General features: G+C 38.3%; 1 protein-coding gene across 3 annotated transcripts; it reads left to right on the top strand.

Moving 5' to 3' along the window:
• Window positions 1-749: 749 nt before the first annotated feature.
• On the top strand, window positions 750-16,779 carry LOC124123709 (solute carrier family 46 member 3-like). 3 transcript variants are annotated; one of them, XM_046486891.2, is made up of 6 exons: window positions 750-927; window positions 5,095-5,186; window positions 9,959-11,566; window positions 11,740-11,823; window positions 13,300-13,456; window positions 13,755-16,779. In XM_046486891.2, the coding sequence occupies exons 3-6, from the start codon at window positions 10,456-10,458 to the stop codon at window positions 13,825-13,827; spliced, it is 1,425 nt and encodes a 474-aa protein (XP_046342847.2). In that variant the 5' UTR covers window positions 750-927; window positions 5,095-5,186; window positions 9,959-10,455; the 3' UTR covers window positions 13,828-16,779. The 3 variants fall into 3 exon arrangements, with proteins under 3 accessions (XP_046342847.2, XP_046342837.2, XP_048258927.1); XM_046486881.2 differs by lacking the exon at window positions 5,095-5,186; XM_048402970.1 differs by lacking the exons at window positions 750-927; window positions 5,095-5,186 and adding an exon at window positions 958-1,082.
• The last annotated feature ends 2,069 nt before the right edge of the window (window positions 16,780-18,848 follow it).

Raw genomic sequence — 18,848 nt, 5'->3', positions numbered from 1 at the left:
TACAAGATGAATTAGACCCTGAAACATCGTGCAGAAAATTGTTCACTGACCTGGGCTTGCAACGTGCTGACGAAATTAACTTTGTCAACATCAATAGACTACCGCGCCAGAGTACAAATCCCTATACAGCTCAATCACCAAAAACCATCGTGATAAAATTTGTCAATATGAAGGACAGGCAATTAATCTTGGATAAAGGTTTCCGAAAAAACGCTGTCCTGCGTGAGAGACAAGTCTCAATCCGCACGGACCTTCCTGTACCATTGAAAAAACTCCGTGGTAAACTAGCGAGTAAGGCCTACGAGCTTCGCAAAAAACACCAAGTCCAGACACGGATTCAGGAAAAAGCGCTAGATATCACGCTCCAGTACAGGAAAAATGCAGACCGACCGTGGTAACATATCCGTCTCGATGAGGATATTGACAACTCTCGGCTGTAGTAAACAACGATGGCTGCACCAATCCTGAGTGCTTGGCTTTGTGATAGTGTGTAATGCAAAGTACAGCGCCACTACGTCTTAAATGTATCCATACAGTGTAACAAAGATGATGTGCGGTAAAGTATGCACCTATTGTGACTTTGAGAAGTTATGATAGAATGGCCTTCAGTGACACTCGTATTACCACTTTGATTTGAAGTTTGTTTACGTTGCTATTTATAGAATCACATGAGTGTCATGTGACTAAACGTTTTCATAAATTCCCACTTTATCCTGAACCTAGCGCACATGAAACTTACATTTCCTTGTTCGTGAGATTATGTATCTCTCTTGAATCTTAACACCGACTGAAAAAGGTGTATGTCAGGTAGAATCAATGTTATTGAATTTTGACGTATAGCGCTATAATTATCTATGAGATGTACCGGAACTACAGATCACGTGATTTGTACACTCCGCAAGGAACAGTGGGGCATAATGCCGACAAGTGAGTAGCGGTATCTTGCTACCTGTATTGGTGTATTGTCAAATAGGTTTCGATAATTGTTCGACTGAAGATAATATCTGAGAACTACGTATGATTTATGATGTCATTAGAAACATATTGTTGTGTTGACATCTCTCACATCACCATGTTCACACGTGAGTTACTTCCGGGTGCAGACTAAAACGGCACCTCAGGAAAAAGGTCACCGATATCTCTGGCGAAAACGGCACCGCACTTGGCGAAAACGGCTACTATGTGTCGGGCGAAAACGGCACCTCTATTTATAATAACGATAACAACGACTTTTGTAGTGATATATATGGTTTATTTACATGGTATTTGATGTATTTACATGTCATTTGATGTATTTACATTGTATTTCCTGTTTTCACAGATAAGTAAATATGTTCATATATACAGTTTTGTGGCATGTCCATCGTCATCATCATCCTGTTCACAATATTCAACTTTTCAACTTGTAATTGAGAGCTTATTGTAAATTACCGAGAACAATTACACCAATCAGTTATAACAACAATATTAATACCTCAACTCGGATAAATAATTGTGATCTGACAGCACCATGTTAGGCCTCTTAAATATAGTTTCAGCTGAAATTGACGTTTTGCTGAGGTGCTGTTTTCGCTATAACCCGTTACTTCCCTTGCTTGGCCTAGTTTGAAGACAGGTCAGTTGATGGCTATATTAGCACACCCAATTCTGGTCATGGCAATATTGTTTGATTTATAATACCCATGATGGATATAGCTTGTGGAACCGCTACCCTATCTATTTTGTTTTTATTATCACTGTATGTTTTCATACAATCTGTTTTTCCCACAAAGTTTAAAAACATTCAATTCAGTAGTTGATGAACCAATGTATGATATAAATAACAGCCTTGACAACAATATGAATCTGTTTAGTTTGGAAAACACTGAATATGGGTGTCAAAATAAGAATAGTATCAGCAAATTGCAGGGGCCTAGCAGATAAATGGAAACGTAAAGAAGAAATGAACCTATGGCGAAAGAAGAAATTTTCTATAATATGTCTACAAGACATTCATATTTCTAAAGAAGATGAAACATTAATGAGAAATGAATGGGGAATTCAAAGTATAATAGCGCCTTACAAGTCAAATGCAAGTGGAGTTGCCATTTTGTTAAGTAATACTTTAGAAATATAAATCCATAGATTTAAACAAGATATTAATGGAAACTATATAATAGCAGATATCACAATAGAGGGCATAAGGTTAACTCTGAGTAATATTTATGGGCCAAATCAAGATGAACCTGCTTTTTACAATGCTTTGTTCAATAATATTGACGAATTTGAAAACGAATCAATGGTTATATGCGGAGATTGGAACTTGGTCCTCAATCCAGATGCCGATTTTGAAAATTATAAGCATATCAACAATCCCAAAGCAAGAAAGTTAGTACTTGAAAAAAAAGAAAGCTTTGATCTAATTGATATTTGGAGTGAAAAAATCTAGATGCAAAGAAATACCCATGGTGAAAGAAAAAGCCTCAACAACACGCTAGACTTGACTTCCTTTTGGTCTCACAAGACATTGCAAATGTAACTATTGATTCTACAATTATACCAGGATACAAATCTGATCACTCTGCAATAACATTGACTTTTTCAAATACACTAAGCAAAGAATTAAAGAGGTAGGGGCTACTGGAAGTTGAATACATCTTTAATGTTTAACAATGAATATATCTAAATAGTAAAAGATACACTAGAAGAAACATAGCTAGAATATTAAATCAGTGTCATTACCTGTATACCCAAAGGCACTAAAGATAAACAACTACTCAAAACTGGCGACCAATTTCTCTCTTAAATTCATTGTATAAAATGAATATAATAATATAAGAAAATGGATATACATACTTATAAATAATGCTTCATCTTGCATCATACAAAATGGACACCTATCTACATTCTTCTGGAACAAAAGGGGATGTAGACAAGGAGACCCATTGTCTCCATATCTATTCCTGCTCGTTGCAGAAACGTTGGGAATAATGATTCGTGATAATAATGCAATAAAAGGTATCAAACTGAATAATGTGGAACATAAACTTGGACAATATGCTGATGATACTGAAATATTTCTAGATGGGACTGATGAAAGTTTAAGTACAGCGATTGACACCCAAAATGATTTTTATAAAATGTCAGGATTAAAATTTAATATTGATCAAACAAAAGCAATATGGATAGGCTCAATGACAGGCTGTGACATAAAATTATGTCAGGATCTGAAACTAGACTGGCACAGTGGGGACTTTGAAATATTGGGAATAAAGCTTAATTCCAACTTAAATAATCTGTGGGTTATCAATACAAAGAAGAGAATTGAAATTATTAATCAAATTTGGGGGAATTGGAGGAAAAGAAATTTAACATTGATAGGTTAATTTACTGTTGTCAAAACCTTGGCCCTGTCAACATTAGTGCATATAATTTCCTCTCTTCCAAACCCTCCAAGTGAATGTATTGATGAACTAAACAAAATATTGTACAGATTCACCTGGAATGATAAAAGGGATAAAATAAAATGAACAACTTTAATTAGAAAATATGACAAAGGCAGACTGAGAATGATAGAGGTAAGGTATTTTATAATTTCTCTAAAAGTATCAGTTCTCAGAAAACATCTCCAAAACAAAAACTGTAATAAACCTGGCATCTTTCCACCCAAAAACATATTCCTACATGGGGCCAATATTGAAAACTGTATACACTTAGCTAACCCTTACTGGAGTGATGTTTTGGCTGCTTGGGGAACACTGTATAGAAGACACACAAACTAACTCGACCAACGGGATCAGGTGGTCAGACTCGCTGACTTGGTTGATGCATGTCATCGATCCCAATTGCGTGGATCGATGCTCATGATATCAATCACTGGATTGTCTTGTCCAGACTCGATTATTTACAGACCACCGTCATATGGAATATTGCTGAGTGCGGTGTTAACCAACCAACCATGCAACTAACCAACTAATAATTACCCTTTGTTACTAAAAAAAAAATAATATGGGAAAAAAAGTATTGGGCCTCCTTCACGTGAACTCTATATATCATGTTCTGTGTATCACATATTAATATCAAATTCCGGGGTAGAATAGGTCTTTAGCAACCCATGCTTGCCATTGGTTGGATGGTTGGTTTGTTGTTTAAGGCCGCACTCAGCAATATTCCAGCTATATGAGGGCGGTCTGTAAATAATCGAGTCTGGACCAGACAATCCAGTGATTAATATCATGAGCATCGATCCGCGGAATTGGGATCGATGACATGCATCAACAAAGTCAGCGAGCCTAACCACCTGATCCCGTTATAGTCGCCTTTTACGACAAGCATAGTCACCTTTTACGGCAAGCATGGGTTGCTGAAGACCTATTCTACAACAGAATCTTCACGGGTCTATGCTTGTCGTAAAAGGCAACTAACGGGATCGGGTGGTCAGGCTCGCTGACTTGGTTGATGCATGTCATCAATCCCAATTGTGTGGATTGATGCTTATGATATTAATCACTGGATTGTCTGGTCCAGACTCGATTATTTACAGACCGCCGTCATATAGCTGGAATATTTCTGAGTGCGGCGCTAAACAACAAACCAACCAACCAACCAAACATATTAATATCAACACTGACGCTCAGTGAAAGTGACTGCAAACTGCATTCTAAACCCCGCCACTTCTGAAAAATACGATAACCTTGATTCGTGGATATAAGGAAAGCTCACCCAAATTCGTGGTTTAAATGTCCGATTTTGTTTTGTATACTCACTGATCATTTAATGCATCTATTAAACTCTAAGAAAATGAAGAAGATTCCACTCGTGACTGAAAAGTTTGTCTACCGCAGCCATTTGCATTCATCAGCCATTCATGTGCACACAAAATGTAACGTCACCTTGATTCGTGGATTACGTAGTGGATTATTGTATCGCTATGTACGAAAGCCCAGTACCGTTACTGTGAAATATTTGTTTATGAATTCGAATCTATACCTACCAGCATTTCTGTGTCGGCTGATAACAGTTGAAGAGCATAGTTATTCAACACTCAACTCCAAAACGAATCTTGTTAATAAAGTTATGAACACTAATTACAGGTAAGTTTGCGTCCTCTTTCAGTCCCTACTCTTTCGATGGTTTGCATGGCGGACCATGGCAAGGGCAACAAAATGTGTCATGAGTCCGAAGCACGCGCACATGACAACAATACTGTAAGTGCACCCAGTGGGTACAGTCATGATACATGCACTGCTCCCACTGTACGAAAAACAGTGATGTGCATTGGGCCAGTTCAGCGGGCTGAAAGTGGTGACACACGCAACATGTTTCATCATTGGACATTGGCGAATCCTCAGTCACTGCTGTATAATAAATTAATCGCACCGGATGGTCCCGCTGCTGGCTCGGTGGTACTTTAAGGTTTCTTCTGAGATGGTTTAGCTGATGTATGTGACTTTGCTGGTCATTTCTTGGTTGGTACTGGCTATTTAGAAGTTGAACTTTTTACATACTAGGTTTTAACTTGAATTTCGATCTCTGGTTCAGTAATGGCTTTGCCGCTAACGGTCCTGTGGATAGATCTGCGTGATTGTTTTTGTTTCTTCTGAATGACGGGAAGCTGGTCAACAAAGAATTGGGTTTGGTCACAGTTAGTGACGAGATTCCCCTTCTCAAGGTTAGGGTTGTAACGTGGGCTGTGTACATCGTCAATAGCTGGTACTTGCTGCTACTTGTCTTCATCGTGTGCTGCGTGGATAAATTCAGCTGGTTGAAATGCAGATTTATCAGTCATATCTGGCGAAAAGGGATAGATTCCAGACTTTCTGAATGCCGACTGCAGGTGACCAGGCGTTAAAGCAGCAGAATATGCCCTGCAGGCTACGGAGGCGATGTTATATCTGTTGACTGTGGTACCATCAGACTTCAACAGCTTGTGACATTCGGCATTGTAACTTTTTGTATACGGACCGAAACATCCCACGTCCATTGGCTCCAAACTCGTGTGAGCCGGGAGGACAAACAACACAATATTGTGATCTTTTGCCCAGTCTATCAGAGACGGAGAAATGTGCGACTTGTGGCCATCGTACAGAAGGATGCCAAGGTCTATTCGGCGTTGCTGGAGATGCATATCGAAGGAAATGCCTGTCCAAGTAATCTTGGAATATAACACCACTTGACCCTCCCGATTCAGAAACAGTTCCGTCACTTCCCACTGTACAGCCTTCAAGCAATTCACTGCGCATACTAGCACCCGCAAATACAAAGAAAGGCGGAATAAATGTGCCAAGAGCGTTTCCACACCCCAAAAGTGTGACGACCGACGGTCTCTCCGAAGAAATCTCATAGGCCACGGATTTTCTTGAGCCAACAATTTTCAGTGCGACAAGGGACTGGTTGATTCCTTTCTCATCTACGTTATAAATTGCTTCTGGTCTTGATTGGAAACCGTATTTGTCCATAATCATCGCAAGTTCATCAAAATACTTGTTGATGCATTCCTCTGAAATAGCTTTGGCACGAAGTTCCGCGAGAGACTTGGCACTTCTAACTTTCAACTCCGGCCATCGCTCCAACAAACCATGCAACCACTTGACAGATAATGGATGGGCCAGGTCACGTTTTCCTAACTGACAAGCAAAGTTATACCCTAAGTGGATAACCTCTTTCCTGGTATATCCGTATCCGATGGATGCCATGTATGTTACATGGTCAACAAGTCTAATTTCTTGCTCCGCATAAAAAAATGGAGTCGCACCTGACTTAACTGTGTCAACATCGATCTTGTTTTTTTCCTGTCTCTCAGTGTTTGCTCGGGTACAGAGAAGTTTAATGCCGCTTTATGAACTGCAACTTTATTGTTTTTTACTTCTAAGTAAGCATTAGTCAAAGCTGTAGGCGAATAACTTTTGTATCCCTTTCGTGATTTGGTTGGTTTGTTGTTTTACGCCGCACTCAGCAATATTCCAGCTATATGACGGCGGTCTGTAAATAATCGAGTCTGGACCAGACAATCCAGTGATTAATATCATGAGCATCGATCCACGCAATTGGGATCGATGACATGCATCAACCAAGTCAGCGAGCCTGACCACCCGATCCCGTTAGTCGCCTTTTACGACAAGCATAGTCACCTTTTACGGCAAGCATGGGTTGCTGAAGACCTATTCTACCCCGGAATCTTCACGGGTCTGGCGTCGGTGTACCCTATGAAAATGAATAAAAAGCTATACGAGATTGTTAAAATTAAAGATATATGGAAACATTTTCGGGCAGACTGCAGGACCTCAAGTAATGTGACTTATGTTTATTGCCATCTAGACAAGCAGACGACGAGAGGTGAGAAGGGTGGTGCTTACGGTATATATTTTGTATTTTGAAAATTGGTATTAGTGATCTAGGGCTTTTTATCTCAATGTTGGACATTTGGTTTTTCTGTACTTACGTGTAACGCAGCGATTCGGAACATTTTTGTCAGCAAGGCGTGGCAGTGTGTGTACATCAAAAGTACCGCTGTGTGACGTTATACGAGACTCAATTTACGAAATATCACGATAATTACCACGATCCACGAATCAAGGTTATCCACGAATTTAGGTAACGGTTCTAAATCATTTGACTATCTGCATGTACGGAAACATATCAACTTGCGGAGACTGCTTTTGAAACATTACCTTACCTCATCCGATTTCACAGATCAACTATCTAGTTCCAGTTGCTGCACAATCACTTGGTTGTAATATGTCCAGAGTGAGCTTGAACTAAGATGGCTGTTGACATCAAATCTTCCGCGATAATGTGACGTCATTCTGACGTCACTTCAAGAGGCAACAAGGCTTTACTTTTCAGCAGTCGCTCTCACGCCGCAAAAAATGCGCACCAATTGTTTAAAGTGTAATATTGGTTGTGACAACATTTAGAATACAGATTACTTCGCGAATAGATATAGATGTGTATGTTTCAAAAAAATAAAACTAGGAGATGGTAGATCTACAAGTGGTTTCCCAAACACTTACAAAAACGTGTTGTAATGTCCAAAGCACAACGTTATTTTGCAACGTTGTTACGTTGTGGAATAACGTTACAATGTTACGTAATACTAACGTTGGCAAAGAGAGACGCAATTACGTTCTGAAAATTTTAGTATTAAGAGATGAAAATTCAAATGCAGAATATATAGAAAGGTAATGCATTACTGCCTTGGTATTCTGACAAATTCAGGTTGATTTTGATAATGCAATTCTATTCCTTTATGACTATCAAGAAGCAAACTATAACGTTTCACCGACGTTTCAGAAACGTAGTTACAAAACGTTATGTGAAGTCCGATGCACAACGTTTTTACAACGTAAATGTGCAACGTTGTTATAACGTTGTGAAATAACGTTGCACGTTGACGTTATAATAACGTTGTGACAACGTTATATCACGACGTTACCAATCCACAACTTACCACAACGTTGTGACAACGTCGTGTGTAAGGTGGGGTTATACTCCAGAGGATCCAGAAGATCAACAAGATTGGTCCTTGAGCCACCTCCTTCTGGGAATACGCTCTTGGCAAGTATCATAAACTTGATGAACAGAAGACTATTTGAAAATTAAGTGAATTGCGTCAAACAAAATATCAAAAACTTCATACACAGGGCTTGACATGACCAGCCGATTGACAGAACCAGGCCCATTCTACCACCCGTCCCGGTGAAGTCAGGGACAAAGTGGTATGTTGGTCAAAAGGAACACTGTTCCTGGCTCCTGTGCCCTCATCAAGCCGAAGACCCGGGTTCGATTCCCGACATGGGTTCAATGTGTGAAGCCCATTTCTGGTGTCCCCCGTCATGATATTTCTGGAATATTGCTAAACGCGGCGCAAAACCGTACTCACTCACCCACTTCTCGCGCAAACCCCCTAAAAAAAGAGAAGAAGATGAGTGTATAGATATACAAGAAATGTACAAAAGAGAGACTAGTATATTTACATTAAAGTTTTACCCAAATCTCTTTGTATGACTTATAAACATTTACACTGCCTTAAAGATATGTTGATTTTCAATAATGGACAAACATCCTTTTCCGTTTGACATCAAACGTAAATCTTATTTAACATTGTTGTTCACGGCGTTCTGTAAAATGTCCCGAATTATCATTAACATAGATTTTCTTTGGTGGACATACCATGGACACTCTAAAAAATAATTAAATGCGTTTTCACATGGATTACCACATTAAATATTGGATCACATTTTATCTCTATTCTGTATAAATCATAATTTAAGCGAGTATGATAAATATTCAACTTTCTAACACCATAGGAAAAATATACCTTGCTCTTTTTGTATGTATGACCTGAATTTGGATGTAGATGTACAATTTCTACCTGCTGCCGGAATAGTGTTCCATAACCTTACAGTTGATGGAATAAAATAATATGTTGAGTGTTTTCATCAAGTATATGAAATCACAATATTGTCTGAATTTCTTAAATTATATGATACATTTGAACCTACAGTGGTTGGTACAATGTCTTAAAGATACATTTGGGCAATATTACTTTGTATTTTGTAGAACAAACATAGCTTACGTTTCCTCATTCGTTCTATTATCGTTTCCCATCCTGTTGCATAATACAGATGTTTGTGCCCAGTAACTATTCTGGTTGCTTCTAGTTGGAGATTTTCTAACTAAGTTGATAACTCCACATTACACCCATCCCACACTTCACACGCATATTCGAAATGGGGTCTTATGAAAATTGTATATACTTTATTTAATTATTTCTGTTCAATGTGAACTTTGAACATTCTTAACTTTACATTCATGAAAGTACATGGTGATAAGGTTTGATTCATCTTTTAATGAAAATTTAACCGCATCTGTTTTATCTTTGTCAGCAAATTTAGTGACATATTTTCTATTAGATTTTTCTTTATAAATAAATGTAAAAAATTGCTGTCAATTGATGGTTTTTCTGCCATGTTCACAGGTACTCTGAAGATACCCCTCTATCTGATGTACCAGTCTTGGAGACTTGGATGTCTGGGATGAAATTGAACGAAGTTTGCGACGTCTTTTAAATAATCCCACAAGGGTGAAGGAACTCTGTCTTATCGTTCCACAAATATGGAACCTTTCACTTTACAAGATTGGTTGATTATAGTAACAGCAACAAGTTACCCTCACATGGCTTAGCACAAATATATTTCACTGAAGATCACAAGAGGTAGTTTGAGTATCCATAATCTGTGCCAAGTAACATATCCACACACCGACAGTGTTCACAACTAGATCCTGGATCACACTGTCACAATGCAACTGATTATCTCAACATTATGTCACATGTCCACACGTAACACATACCAAGCTAATCAGCCTCACAACATGCACTGCGCAATTATCGCGGCATTAGGCTACACACCATCTGCTTAGAACACATGAACCAAAATTCGTCCCAATCTCCTGGTTGCATGATATTGGACGAACATGGAATCTGCACCGCTACTTGAAGACAGGGATAAAGACAAGTCTAAAGTGGGAAATCTACTCAAGGCTAACGTTGTGTTTCTTGTTTTTCAAGTGGCTGTCAATATCCGCAATCCACTGGTAACACAATATCTTTACAAGAGGTACTCCGATGAGGAGTTCAATAACAGCACAGGGCATGTCAACTCTCCTAACCAAACATCCCAGTGTTACGTCAATGAATCGGATCCAGGATATATGCTACAGGAAAAGGTTCAAGAAAATACTTCGAACTGTCAAACGATACTGACAGTTATTGGAAGCTCCGGAGCAGTAATCAGCTGCATGTTTCTCGGGGCATATTCTGATTTTCTTGGTCGACGGGTCCTTTTCATAGCACCTTTAGCTGGAGTGGTTGTGAAGTTTTGGTTGACGACAGTTGTTATTTACTGGAATCTAGATGTGAGATACCTGTACATTGGTGAGGCACTTCAAGGTTTTTCAGGGGGATACAATGGTGTGATTCTAGCTAGTTATGCCTACACAGCTGACAACACACCACCGAAGAACTCACGGACAGTATGGATCGCTGTGATAGATTTCACCACCTACCTGGCTGCTGCAGCTTCTCAGGTCATTACTGGATACTTCATCAAAAACCTAGGCTATCTCTACCCCTCTGTGACTACTGCCTTACTCATGCTTCTGTCTCTCGTCCTTGTCGCTGTTCTTCTCCCGGAAACTATCAACTCAGATAGAAGATCCCAATACCCAACTCCAGTGAAAGCAGTGAAAAATGTCTTTGGATTCTACTTTTCAAAAGATTTTGGACCAAAGGGAAGCCTTTTCTTGCTCACACTTGCATCATATTTGATATTATATTTCAGTCAGAGTGGTGTGTATTTTGTAGAATATCTTTTCCAACTTAACCTGCCTTTCTGTTGGGGCCCAGAGCTCATCGGCTATTTCAATATGGCATTGTCCCTAACAAGACAATTTCTAGGGATTCCAGTCATCAAACTCCTCCATCTGTGCACCTCCGATCCAGGAATATGTATCATAACATCTATCATACAGGCGGGAGCCTATGTCCTACACGGCCTGGCCAACACTGACGTCTTGCTCTTCTCTTGTAAGTCACCATCGCAGTAAATAACATAAGTTAATGGTAATACTTCTGACAAATGTGTGAGTTGATAAAAGGATATCTTGTTTATTATATAACTCAATATATTTTCAGAACAAAAGGTATATATTGACATTAATTATACTTTTCTTTTGTTTAAAGAATATTGTTTGTTGCAGTTGTTTTGCCCAATGCTATTGCAGGCCCTTTGTTTCCGGCACTGCGGGCTATCATGTCGAGAATGGCCCCTGCTGAAATGCAGGGTGAGTATGCAGATAGTTGTGGATGGCCAAGCTCATCATCAAAAGATATCCATCTTCTGGCATTCATTTGTGTTCTTTAAAAAGTGTGGTTATCAACGTTTTTATATAACTGGTATAAACATAGCAAGAGAGGATCCCATGCTACCAACATTCAAATGCATATGAAACAACAAAGACAAAGAGTGGGACAGCTTTAATGTTTTGAATGGCATATTGTGATAATAAAGTGGGCAGTGCAATCACATTTTTCAAAAAAACAACGAAGCCGTTTTCATAATCATTAGGGTTCATTTTATGATTACGTCTATATCATAAATCACCACTTAACTCAAATTATGTAAATACTAGTCAGTAGCAATCTTTATCAAACACATTTTCTACATTTCTTAGAGTTGTTAATTTAACAAATGTCCTGTTAGTCACGCATTTAAATATATATACTCAACAACAAAAGTTCCTGTGACACCAATATTTTAGTGTATTTTTCAAACAAGTAGAGTTGAGTTGTCAATATTGTAGTACATCTATGGAATCAAGTCACAAAAACGCAACTCCTACAGAAAAGCATGCATTCCATGCAAAAGCTGACTTTTATGCAAGCCCCATTCATTCACTACCTAAGAATGGGTATAAAAACATGTGCGTTAACGGGATTCCATATGCATTGTTCAGCATCGTGCTGACATCAACCACTTAGAATAACCAAAAAAACCGCAATGATTCAATTATAAATATTATTCAATGTCACAGGAACTTTTGTTGATCAGTATAAAAGCAACAAAGCCATCTCCATAATCATTAGGGTCCATTGTACGAGTCCAACTATATCATACACGTGTGTTTATCAATCAGTATCAAATAGTGATGATAACCTAGGGAGCACAAAAAGGCAAGCGAATCCCTCGTAACACGCCACAAACACATTGCATTATTTGGGTCACTAATATGTTGGATACCTTTTTGAAACCTGTTTTCTATTCCTTGTATACAAACCATGCATGTCCAGCAGTGTAATTCATTCGCATGGAAAGGAAGACATAAGATTTAACAATTAAGCTGACGAAACACGAGGTATTAATTAAGGTGCAACTGTATGTTTCACAATTACCCTGATTTTTGTAGCCTCCATGTGGAGGCCATATTGATCGTGATTACTTTCATAATGCAGCTTGGAATATCTATAACAGTAACCCTGCAATCTGAAACTTAAACTGTACAATATATACAAGGGGATAACAATAATAATATACAAGATGCTGCAACTCTTTCTATAAAATTCGAGTAATCAAAATGCTTTCTATATTCATTTGTTAAACAATGTGCACCGATTATTTATAAAAGAAAGAGACTTTAACAGCAACAACATTTTGGTGAAAAATTTCGAAACGCTGATCTTGAATTTGTTCCTTTATTCATCAGGCGATTGCTGTTCCCAAACGCATGTACATGCAGTACATTGTTGACCGTTGTTTTCAGGATCACTGTTTGCAGGTATTGTACTGGTGAACATCATCTCAGAAGGTATAGGGATACCAGCTTTCAACGAGATGTATAATGCCACTGTGAGGATACTCCGTGGCTTCGCCTTTTTCGCCTGTGCGGGATGCCAACTGTTGTCTGCAGTTATCATAGTGTGAGTGAAAGTCTAGTTGTGTGTATGGAACTTTCTGTAGCCATCCCAAACATCTGATGGTCTCTATGTCTATTTTCAATATTTTCGTATATTTACAGTTACAAAATGGGTGGTACCTATGTTGTATTGACGTTTGTAGTGGAAGTATATTTGGTACCAAAAGTAGACAGAAGAGTATTATTTTCATCTTGCATACTGTATCCATTGAGATGCATGCGAAAGGTTAGCGATCATATTTGCCTCTTCGTGTAAAGGAAACAACTGTGATATTAAACAACTGCCTATTCATGTGTTACAGAGTGTTCCTGTGTACATCCCGCCGCGTCGTTGACACTGATACCTCCACTGGTGTTGGCATCAACGACGACTGAAAGCCAGGCCCCATCATCCCCCACCAGGACAAGTCTATCACCGACACGATGATGTAGTGTCCTTGGCTGATGTTTTCGACTGTGGAATGAGGATGATACTGAGGCATTGATATTCAAATGACGCTGCATGTACTACATGGGCCCTATTAGTTCGGGAAACCCGCCTTTCGGATCATAACTGTCGTTAACGTTGGGGTGAAGGGAGTGTGTGATGGTGGAGTGAGGTTCGTGATGTTGCAATCATGACTTTATGTGTGCACACACCGTGTGAAACTTGAAACAGACAAAAATGACATGATCAGTATCTTATCTTTAACACGAAGTACATAGTGTGACACCCAACATACAGCTATCTCAACTATACAGCAAACCAGTATCACAAGTAGCGAGACGTCGCACCTTGGATGAGTTTCCATTTACATAGAAATTAATTTTATAATTATTTCAGGACTGATTAGGATGAAGGTTGGAATACAAACATATCTCAATTTGAATAGGGTATAAATTGTTTTAAAGAAAAGTGAACGATGCTGATGACGGTCATATCCAAATATATTTTGAGAAGGAACCAGTTGAGAAATCTTTATGGAATTATTCCATTGAAAATAACATTAGGTGCATGGAAATTAACAACACTAAAAGCACATTAAGATACTTTGCACATTGGTAAGTAACAAGTATAAGAAACATGAAAAGAAAACGAGACAATTTTCCATTTCCTCGAGGCCGCCACGACAGATAGTCTTGTGACATCATCTACACATCGATCGAAACGTCAAACATCAATGTCCCGTGTTAGGAGCTCGAGTGAGTGAGTTGCCTCCCCTTCGCTTGAAACTTGTCTCCCTTGATTAGTATACCTTCAACCGCCTCACAGCTGTAGCTCGTTTGCTGCCAACTGTCACAGCTCCCTGCTACGCTGGACTCCACAACATGGAGTTAAACTCGCAGCCTGACCGTTTTGTTTACAAACAAGTCATGACTGTCGTGACGCTAAATATTTTTCATTGCTAAATTGCTAAATTAGTTTGTCAATTTCATTTCAACTATCATATAATTGGTACAGGATAGTTGTAAGGAGAAAGTTGCAGTGCTTTTCCGTGTGTCTACAATCTCAAATCTGATTACAAAAACAACGTAAATTCATCTGGGAAATAGTAACTCAGTAGTTGATGCACCCAATTATACCATCTATTATTGCACGTGTTGAAGTATGTTAAGGGTGATTTTTCTTTCTGTTACTATACATGGAGTTGACTCATGAAACATCAAGGTCACCGTAGTTTTAATAATGCAAGTGTCATGGAAAATAAATATATACCTTGGAGACAAAAATGATAACGTCTTTCATTGTGAAAACATTTTGTTGATTGTTCTATGGTCATATCAGTCTTGTGGCTTCAAATTTCATCAGGAACACTCATCTATCAAAGCATTAATACTACAGGCAGGATAGGCATATCTTCAGAATTAGATCCTCAGCAAGAAATTAAAAATACTTTACGGAAGCAAAAACACCCATGACTTTTTAAGTGCCCAGTTAACATTTTGTCTATCATTTTCTGTAACTAATTCGACAATGCATTACATATGAGATTGTAAACTAGTGACAAGTGTCTTCTACAAAAGCAAATTAATCATCTGGAATGTTATTGCAAAGATTGGAATTTCTCTGTCAACAAGAACAAGACAAAAGTTATTGTTTTTAAAAATTGAGGTACACTAGCTAAAAGGGAGCAATGGTTTTATCAAGGACATTCATTATATGTTGTATCGTTCTATAAGTACTTAGGTGTATATTTTACAAACAGATTGTCATGGAAGATGATCCAAATTGGAATACTTCAACATACGAAAGTTCTTGGAAATATAACCTATAATAAATTCTTATAAATTTTCGATACAAAAGTAAGCCCAATTTAGGTATATGGGGTTTGGGGATTAGAATAATTGATGTTATGGAAAAAGTACATTTATATGCATGCAAAAGATTCCTTGGTGTGAAACCTAGTACGTCTAATCTAATGGTCTATGGAGAATGTGGACAATACCCATTAACTATTTTTGCAAAGTTAAAGACGATAAAGTACTGGATCAAATTAGTTAAAATGCCTGTAACAAGATATCCAAAGAAATGTTATAACATGTTATTACTCTATGATCAACAAGGACAGACTAACTGGGCATCTTCTGTTAAGCGTCAACTTTATTCATGTGGTTATGGTAATATATGGACAGAACAGGATACGTTTATACCTGGACACTTCATAGATGCTTTCACTCATACCCTGAAAAATATGTACATTCAAAATTGGCATTTTTCCTTATCATTTATCCAAGAAACTATCAAGCTATTCCCTCTTTCAAAACAGTTTCTGTGGAGAGCATTACTTTTTAGATGTGACACTAAAACATTTCGAATTGCACTTGAAACTCTTTAACGTGAGAGAACACAGAATTTGTCAGTTTTGTGATTTAAACACTGTAGAAAGTGAATACCATTTCTAACTATTTTGGGGGCGGTCGGGTAGCCAAGTGGTTAAAGCGTTCGCTCGTCACGCCGAAGACTCGGGTTCGAATCCCGACATGGGTACAATGTGTGAAGCCCATTTATGGTGTCCCCCGACGTGATATTGCTAGAATATTGCTAAAAGCGGCGTAAAACCAAACTCACTCACTCACTCTTACTATTTTGTCCGTTGTATGCTGAACACAGAAAACAGTTCATTGATTAATACCATATCCGTTACCCAAGTTTACAGAAATGTGTTACATTAATGTCAATTAAGAATGTAGTAATGACGAAATAGCTGACAATGTACATACTGCATGCTATGAAGCTGAGAAGTTCCAAATGTGTTACCTTATAAATGTATATACATCCATTACTATATAACAAGTACTATAGGCCTAAGGCCTCCCAGTATTATGAATAAACACACATATATATGACAAGTGTTTCCCAACTGCTTTGAGAAGTATTTTCCTTACATCATGGCGTGTCATTTTGATGTGGGAATAATGACCGAAGCAATTTTAAAATTGTGGGGTTTTTTTTGTTTAACACCACACACACACACACCACTAGTCCAGCTATCTGATATCAGCCTGTAAACAACTGATTCTGAACCGGGCTGGGTTTTAGCTGCTTTGACATTATTATACATGCCAAATATACCTTCATTTTTTTCAACAAATGTCAAAGAGTTTTTCCGTCTTGAGGTCAGCAAGGTTGAAAACATTTCAACAACAACCTAGGAAACAACAACAACATAAATTTGTTTTGCAGTCATAACGGTTATAACTGGTATGAATATATAATTTACAGTCCATAACTTTATTTGCAAACAAAATACCTTACCATTGTAATAATGATTTTGCTAGGGACACATTTGATCAGGATATTTTTAAGATTTCAGCAAATATGTTTAGGACATATTGGGTGACAAAAAGTTTATGTCCTAGAATATGAACCGATCTGAAACCATGATGCCAACATGACACCACCAGCAATTTGCGTTGACAATACTTACATCACACAATAACAATAGATTAGTGTCATGGCATTTACGTATATCAACAATCATGCAGGGTGCTTCGTATTGAATTTGATTAACATGCTTATGTCGAACCATAAACATGATAAAGATATTACAAATAGTTTACATTAGATTTATGTTAATATTTATATCATTTCAGTTAACTGTAAAATTAATCAGACAAGAAAAGTCGTAGAAATGTACTTATGTTACCTTTCCCCCCAAAACCTGGTGAGCACAACTATTTTTAAAATACCTTTTTAAGTGTCCCTTTTCTCACACACCCCTCTCTCATCCCGTCTGTTAGCTTCTCTTTTACCCCCTAACAATCTGTTTCTTAAGTCTTGGTCTTGGCATACAACCTGAAAATAAGTGACTTCATGTAATTATTTACAAAAGAAATCAATTAACAAGTCATTTCGAAATTGCTAATTCAATAAATGCAGGTTTATATAGGTATTTCCTTAGTCACAGGATGGTTTTTTTTAGATTTCAAAACTTACGTAAAATTATTCTGCCTTAAGGTATACATACTTGCTGACAAACAAATTGGCACTTAACTGTGAACTCGTGATTTCTAAAACAATGTATATACATTTAGAACAAGCACAAAGTACAGCATAATAAAATAAAACTCCGATGCAGGACTTTCCTACAAAAACTTTAGAGGAGGGGTTCGTAAGAATGACTTGTGGTTGGAAATGTAATAAAACATTGGTTATAAAAACGTAAGAATAACAATCGATTTTTCTGTTTTAGTGAGTGAGTGAGTTGGGTTTAACGCCGCTTTTAACAATATTACAGTTATATCGCGGCGTGTCAGCTTAATGTGGGAGGAAAACCCGAAGTGATGCAGGTCTCAGACGTTTACCACTTCGGTGAAACCCACGAGCACGGTTATGGTGCCGACAAACCTTGAAACATAATCGGGGCGAATCGGGATTCGAACCCACAATCATAGGTTTCGGGCGCGTCCGAAGGGACGCAACTCTGCACAGCGAATCGCGGCGCCTTAGACGACTGGGCCACCCGTGCCCCTTTTATGTTTTTAAAACGGGACACCTTCTCTTATAATGGACTAAATTCCAAGTATACTATAACCGACTTCATAAACAGCGTATGTGCACGAGTGCAAGTCACGCGCACCAGTGTCTAGTTTCATTCACACGGACGGCATCATGAGACGACATTCGGATCTTATTGTGACGTGAGGTAGGAATGACGACACATCAAGAAACAACGTCATAGCTGAAGGCTGTTGGCATCATGCGACAATTGTGCTTTTCTAAGTCGTGATCAGTGATTTTTTTGTAAAGGGGAGATCGAACGGATTAAGAAGTAATTAATGTGAAGGTTGATGACGTGCAGCCAGTGCTAATGTTGTGCAGCCACCGATCATTTCCTGGATACTGAGTGGCATTTGGGATTAAAAAGTGTGATTTCCCACATCCCGGTGTCCCTTCAGCTCGGTCTGTTTGAACA

This window comes from Haliotis rufescens, unplaced genomic scaffold, assembly GCF_023055435.1.
Source record: "Haliotis rufescens isolate VD_foot unplaced genomic scaffold, xgHalRufe1.0.p SCAF_3, whole genome shotgun sequence".
Lineage (NCBI taxonomy): Eukaryota > Metazoa > Mollusca > Gastropoda > Lepetellida > Haliotidae > Haliotis > Haliotis rufescens.
Note: the sequence above shows the minus strand (reverse complement) of the source record. Positions and strands in the feature narration are given on the sequence as shown.